We start from the raw sequence: 7,753 nt of genomic DNA on the forward strand, positions 1-7,753 counted from the left end.
GACAGCGCGGCAGCGGTCGACTTTCCCCCGTCCTCACAGCCAGGTAAGCCGACCTAAAATACGCAACTTCAGCTACGGTATTCACGTAGCTGAAGTTGCGTATCTTAGGTCGGACCCCCGCTGTAGTGTAGACCTAGCCTTAGGGATCTGGGGCAAAAGCAGTATTTGGTCCTGCTAGTGAAGGCAGGGGGCTGGACTTGATGACCTTTCAAGGTCCCTTCCAGTTCTAGGAGATAGGATATCTCAACAAAAAAAAATATTAGTGTTGGTTATGTAATCACCTAATAGCATTGGTTAAGCAGCTGGTGTGCAGTGACTACTGTTACTTCTTGCTACCTGTCTGTTTATTGCATCTACTTGTCACATTTTAAACTTAGATTGTAAGCTCTTTGGGGCCTTCTTTTGTTCTGTGTCTGTACACTGCATTGCACAATGGGACACTGACCCATGTTTGAGACCTTATGCATTATGTCAATACAGATCAATAAGAAGACATATCTAAATTATTAGTGCTTCACACATGCATAAATTTTCTCTGAATGTGTTGCAGTTCTGGTGAGCTATAGTGTATTACAGGAGTAAACTCATTGCATTGCAGAAGAAAACGACTTTGTGTGACTGATTTAATACTTCTTGCACTGTAGAAAGTGCACTTCTTATTTAAATGAATAATAAAACATATGCTATTATATAACATAGTTGTTGCTATACATATATCAACAGTCGTACCTATAAGAGCTGTAGAATAACCTTTCTGCTTCAAAAGTTTCGCAAAAGTTATTTCTTCAGTGGGAAGTCCACCAGAAGAGGCAGAAAATAAGAAGACACCAATGTTTGACAATGCAGCCATTCCTAAATAAAACAAAAATGAGTGTGAACAGCATAATGAAGAGAAATGATTTTCATTCATCAATTCTATACTTTTTTTAAAAAGTGGTGTCACTAGAATGACATTTTCCCACCAGCAGCTATAGCAGCAAATGGCAGGGAATTGTCTGTTTCCGCTGAATAAGGTCGTTTTTCCACTTTTATGCAAAGCTGAGAAGTAGAGATGGAGAAAAATCTCAAATTACTGTGGGCCCTTCCAAACAGACAGGCAATTTTTGTAGTCATTACTATGACATATCTGTACTTCTGACAGCAGAATTTGGGATTGCACAATTTAATATTTCTTCTTTCCTTAAGAGTCAGGGACCACAGGTAGTGGTTAGATCAGGGGACCGGTAGTCAACACTCCAAGGTTCTATTTCCAGATCTGACTGTATGAATTTGGGCAACTCACTCAACATCTCTTTGCCTCATTTTACCTACCTGTAAAACTATTAATACCATCTACTTCACGTGATGTTGTGAGGCATGGTTAATTGACATTTCTGAAGTGCATTTTTGAATTCCTCAGAGCAAGGCACTAAGGGTGGGATACTCAAAAGTAGTAAGTCCCAGTTTTGGCTCCACTACAATCCACAAACTCTTGCCGAACTCTGTAGATGCCCAAACTTGCTCACCACCTAAGTTTTGCAGAGTAGAAGTTCCCCAAGTGTTTACCTTTCTGCCTCTGGCATGTGCACTGCTGCCTCACTTTAGGTGTCCAGATGACTATCTCCTGCCTAAGCCCCAGAGCGATTCACAAACTGGGGAAAGACAGAAGGAGGAGGTGCTGCTCACCTTATAACTTTCAGCCCAGTGGTTAGCACACTCAGGTGGAATACAGGAGACCTAGGTTCAATTCCCACTACATCAGAGTATCCCATAGCTCAGTGCAGTGATTAATTTGTAATGAAAGAGGTGCCAGGGCTCAAACAATTTTCTTACATTCATAACTGATGCAGCAAGCCCAGAGGTGCCAGGGCTGAGCCCTGGCAAGCCCTGGCACAAATTAAGCACTGGCTCCGTGGTTAGAGCACTTTTCTGCCACCGCTTCCCTGCCTCCATCACCCCCGCAATCCCTGTTTTGTGTGGAACAAAGCAGGCACCTAACTCATTCCCTCACTAATGCCTTAGCTGCCTAAACCATCTGATTCCAGGAGGCGGGTTCCAATTTGTGGATTGCTAAGCAGAGCAAGGTGCCTTTCTGCAGCCTACACCTAGGCACCTATCTCTGAGCACACACCCATCTGGTCAGCATCTCCCATTGGCTAGTTTAGGTGGGTCCCCACCTAGTGTGTTGGCTTCTGTGGATCATGTTCTTAGGAGCTTATCTCTGCCCATTTATTGTATAGGGATCCTAGGCACATAGCTCAGCTTGGTGGATCACAGTCTTGTTCCTATGATATTATAGGCACCTAGACATTAGGTGCCGTTATGCTCAGTGTTGCAATGCTGTAGTCCCTTCATGTGGATCCCACCAGATGTATGTAATTGTAGCAGCAAGAAATGGAAAAGACCTGTTGGACCAAATCATCAAAGTGATCTCAATCTTACTTCCAACTTAGTCCTAGATTTCGCACCCACAATCAACATGCTCAAAGGATAGATAGTTGTGTTCTCTACAAAAACACTTTATTTATTTTATTTGAAGGCATATTTAGATATCTCAGGTCAGGTTCTCAATTGGTATAAATCAATGTCGCTCCATTAAGATTATTGGGGCTACACTGATTTACACCAGTTGGGGATTATTATTATTAATAACTTATTAATTATTATTATTATTATGCCATTACTTTTCTCCAGGTTTCTCCCTCCCATTAAATATCTGGGTTTTGGTTTACTTTCCTTCAGATGTTTTAGCCTGAATTATTGCAAGTTGAAGCTCACTTTATTTTCTGAACATGCTTCTGATATCTCAGGGTCCTTTGGTATCAATTCTCTGTCTCCACTAGTATTTGCAATTAGTCCCCATTGAACAGCTTTTATAAATTTGACAAAAAAGAATGTTTACTCTTTCATTGATACATGAAGATATTAAAGAAGACCCAGGGCAGGACAATCAGTGAAACTTTCAGCTCAAAACAATGAATTTTTCAGAAAATCACAAATACATGAAAACAAGGGTCACAATGGAAAGCTGTTTGCAATTTTAAATATAGCAGGTGCTATTGGTAATAAACACATATTAGCTTCCTTTACAACAGAAACTATGAATGAACCCAGCAGGTTACACTGACTGCTGCAGCTGCAGCTTCTTACTTGATTGGAATGAACATACACTTATTAAGCAGGACCCTGAGACATGCTTTGCTTTTATTCTCAGAAGCAAGAACAGGAAATGGGTTATCACTAATGAACAAGTAATCTGATTAATATAACAGTCCTTGCTAAAAACCATGTTCGGAAATGTTAAGGTGCAATGGTGAAGCACCCAGAGTCCCAGCCACTGAAGTCAATGACAAGCAAGAACTGCCAAAGCTAAAGTTGCATGCGCTTGCATGATCTTAAAATGAAGGAGGAGAGGCGGACATGACATGGATATGCTTGGTGGTGAAGATTCTTCACTCTCTTTTCCCAAGCACACAACCTCACTGGGCACTTGACTGAGTATTTGATCCAGTGATCATAAAGACACATTCAGCCAGTACCGGGGCAGAAGGCAAAAAATGCAAAATAGTTCCTGTCAGAGGCAAAACCATTACGCATAAATGATAATGAAATATTAATGAATTTTACCTGATCTGACAGGGTATCGGCCTGTCAGAAAAGCTGCTCTGCTTGGGGTACACAGTGGAGATGCTGCTATATGTTGAGTAAATGTCACTCCTCCTTTAGCTAGCTTGTCAATATTGCGGGTTCTAGTGGGGGGAAATATATATATATATAAATATATAATAATTTCATATTGATTATCTGGAAATGGCCAAATTAAAGCTCATGGGCTAAAATGTTCAAAAATGCCTCAGTGTCTTAGGAGTCTGATTTGCACTGACTTTCAAAGAGACAGGCTCCCAAGTCACTGAGCCATTTTTGAAAACGATGATCATGGTCAACATACGGGTCTAGTGCAACTTTTACAATACACTAAATGCACAACCAGACATTTGATTTTGGAGTATTGCAGCCCAGAGTAATAGTCTGTTCACATTTAACAAACCTTATTAAAACATTGACAATATGGTATACCCAAATGTAATATATATGTTTTTAATAATATATAAGACACATATTATAAAAAACATATAACTATAATTATGAGTTGTATGAATTTAACATATTTCAGTTATTTTTCATATTATTAAAAAGCTCCAATTTTGTAATATTTCAATATAAATGTTCAGTGTTTACTGATATATATCTCATTCATTTCACAGGCACTCATTTCACAGGAAAGGGCCTTTATATTATATTTTACTCTACTCAATCACAGTTTTGATTCGCGCACTTGGAAAAAAAACACATTTAAATGTGGAGGCTTAACCTATATGCTTTTTCAACCAGTACAGCAGCACCTTACCTAATCTGGTGACAACAATCATGTTGGGAAGACATTTCTGAATTAGTCAGATATATTAACATTTGCTTTAATGGATTTAATTAGCATGCCATAGTTAAAGATGAACTGCAGTAAAACAAATCAGTGCTTTATTTTCAAATGCGTAATGACAAGCTCTCCAAAAAGTTACAATTTTGAGACTACTTCAAAATATGTATACTTCTGAAATTATGTTAAAAGAAAATTATCATTCATTTTTCTTGCTTGGACCACAATCTTACTTTTATTGATTTTTTCTGTTTGTGATGCAGCTTTTTGGAGGACTATGTATATTTACCTAAATTTCTTCCTATAACAGTAAAGAAACAATGAGAGTCAAATATACGCAGTCCACACTGCAGAAACAGGATTGACCTTTCTGTACAAAAGATACCTTGCTGAAGCTCTAACTGTATTTAAAATAGTTTAAAATCTGTAAGCACACAATATGCTCTATACATAGATATGGTACACTCTCCCCCTCCTCCAAGTGTTTTATCAAACCTTAAAGTTTTGTTTCCATAACATCCAAGATCTCCAATGCCAAGGTCATCAGCCATGATTAAAATAAAGTTAGGATTTGAAGTTCTGTAACTTTTGGCATTCTTTGTGGCATAGTGATAAAATAGTAGAAGTACAAGGATCCTCATCTTCCTCCTAGTGGTGGTGAAAAAGTTGTAAATATTAAGGATAAAGACCATTGTTTGTCTTCACAAGGGTTACTCTAATTTAGCACCATCATATCCCCAGTTATTATAGTAAGAACAAAAGGTGAAGAAAGCAATTATTATGGCTTTTAAGTTGACATACTGTCAAGGTAGAAAATCTGACCTTTTTCTTAAGTACGTACTTTCATAGATGCCGACTCCGTGGGTGCTCCGGGGCTGGAGCACCCACTAGAAAAATTGATGGGTGCTCTGCACCCACCGGCAGCTCCCCGCCCCAGCTCACCTCTGCGTCCACTCCGCCTCCTCCCCGAGCGCACCGCTTTTTCCCCCTAGCGCCCAGCGCTTCCTGCCGTGAAACAGCTGTTTCGCGGCGGTAAGCGCTGGGAGGGAGGGGGGAGGGAGAACTTGGCATGCTCGGGGAAGAGGTGGGGCTGGAGCGGGGATTTGGGGAAGGGGTCCAATAGGGGCAGGGAGGGGGCGGAGTTGGGGCAGGGACTTTGGGGAAGGGGTTGGAATGGGGGCGGGGCAGGGGCAGGGCAGGGGTGGAGTCGGGGCATGGGGCACGAGCCCCCACCGGCGCCGGGAAAAGTTGGCACCTATGCATACTTTATTATGTGTGTCAGGCCCCTCCTTCTCTAACACAAATCCATCAGTAGTATATTAAAATTAAAAAGAAATCTGTGTGCTAGTATTCTAACATATAAAGATAATCCTACAGCAATAAACCAGCATGTACATATAATGAGAAGAAAGGTTTCTTAAATTTTAATGATTATTTGAAAACAAAGAAAAGAACATTTAGGAACAGATCTTCAGCTGCTGATTGACAGGAGAAACTTTCAGAGATTTCAGTATCTGAAGTAAACAAATTTCATAGCAAAATACTATCAACACAAAAAATATTTCCATCAAGGAATAAGTATTGTTGTGGTAAAGGTGGTGAAGAGATGCATTAGGGAATTATTGAAATGAATGTCTAAGAAGAAACTCTCCATAAATGGTTTAAACATAAGGGGTCATAATAAAATAACGTCAAAATATTTGACATGAGATCACAATGAGCTATCAACAATACTACAGCCACATCCAGCCTAACAGGAATAAGAATAGGAAAATGGTATTTTTCCTATTTCCTGGTGTAGCAGGGTGAACACCCGCTCCGGCCCTGAAGGGGTTGGAAAAGCCCTGCAGAGGGCTGGGGCTGGGCAAGGTAAAACCCTGGCTGATTGGGGGAAGTGGCTGCAGCTGGGCCACGCCCCAATCAGGCCACAGCTGGCCTGTATAAAAAGGCTGGGAGCCAGGCTCTCAGCAGTCTCTCTCTGCCTTCAGAGAGGGAGGGAGGGGCTGGCTGGCTGGCTGGCTGGCTGAGTGGAGCAGGGCTGGGGAAAGGCTGGGGAGCTCCAGCCTGGAAAGCCCCAGGCTGTGGCCTGGCATAAGGCCAACAGGTACTGGGGGTTGCAGAGGGCAGCCCAGGGCTAGGCCAAGGCAGCAGGTCCAACCCCCCCCCCCCCTTGCCAGTGATGAGTGGCCTATACTGCAGTCTGCCCCAGGGAGCGGGGGCTAGTTGGTGACTGGCAGTGGCCTTATTCTGAGGTGAGGTAGGGATAGTGGGTGGGGGTTCCCTAGGGAGGGGTGACCCTAAGACTGTGGGGTATACTGCCAGTGGGCAGCACCCCAGACAAAAGGGCACCGCTGGGAGGGACACGGGGCCATCAGAGGACAGATGGATCACTGGCCTGCAGGGGGTGCTCTGATGGCTGGATCAAGCTAATTCCCAGAGTGACCAGCAGGAGGCGCTGCAGGGGTGAGTCCGCTCCTCTACACCTGGCTATACTGTTAAACTTTTTTTTTAAAAAAAAAAATAGATTATTTTCATATGCAATGCTGGATGTGAACATACATTCACCGGGACAGAGAATCCCAGGGAGGCTGACTCCCAATGGAATTTAATCTGTCCACAGAGCTGTAAGCAAGAGGCTGAAAAAAACCGAAAAGGACTCTTGTATGTTGTTTGAAGTGAGATTCTGCAGAGTCACACAAGCCAAATATGGGGGATGGTGTTTTGTTAGGAAGCAGACTGAGAAACTGCTTCTAGAAGAAGGTACTGAGACAAAGACCTTGTGTCCATGGCAAAATAAATAAATAAATAAAAATCATTACTTGAGTTCATTAACTTGAATTACAATCCTGTTGACGTTTGAAGTCTTCGCATGAGTTAGTCAGTCGAGTTAAAGTCCAACAAGGAATATTCACAATGGAGTCCCAAACCCATCTTTAACTGCTTACAAATCCAGACACTAAGATAAATATTACCATGAATTACAATTTCCCATCATCCTCTTCCCACTGCGCATCCTCTTCTTCCTGGCCAGGTAGGAGGAAGGACGCTGAACTAGGAATTGACTGGGCGATTTTGGGAGGCAGTGGAAGTGGCTAGTCAGAAGCTGCAGAGAAGAATCCTGAGTAACTGCATACAGGGTGTGACTTCCAGACATTACAGGTGGGTGCAGGTCTGTGAGACTTGTTGGGGAGCAGCAATGACTGGGCAGGGAGCCAGGGTAAAGAGGCCCCAGTGAGAGATATGCTACTAACTGAATCTGGCCTGGAGACCTACAAGCTCCTATTTACTTCTCATAGAGCCTTTTAACAGAGAGGCCACCCAAGGCACTAAGGGTATGTC

The 7,753-nt window shown here is 42.3% G+C and overlaps 1 protein-coding gene across 1 annotated transcript in view; it reads right to left on the reverse strand.

The window, feature by feature from the left end:
- The window catches only part of STS (steroid sulfatase), a 127,220-nt gene extending 122,158 nt beyond the window's left edge, over positions 1-5,062 (reverse strand). Inside the window, exons 1-3 of the mRNA XM_065414985.1 lie at positions 4,910-5,062; positions 3,607-3,728; positions 730-852 (exon numbers count right to left, since the gene is read on the reverse strand). Of these exons, the coding sequence (XP_065271057.1) occupies positions 730-852; positions 3,607-3,728; positions 4,910-5,055 (391 nt within the window). The 5' untranslated portion in view covers positions 5,056-5,062. The remainder of the gene's footprint in view (positions 1-729; positions 853-3,606; positions 3,729-4,909) is intronic.
- Positions 5,063-7,753: the final 2,691 nt, after the last annotated feature.

The sequence above is a fragment of the Emys orbicularis genome, chromosome 1 (genome assembly GCF_028017835.1).
Source record: "Emys orbicularis isolate rEmyOrb1 chromosome 1, rEmyOrb1.hap1, whole genome shotgun sequence".
Classification (NCBI taxonomy): domain Eukaryota; kingdom Metazoa; phylum Chordata; order Testudines; family Emydidae; genus Emys; species Emys orbicularis.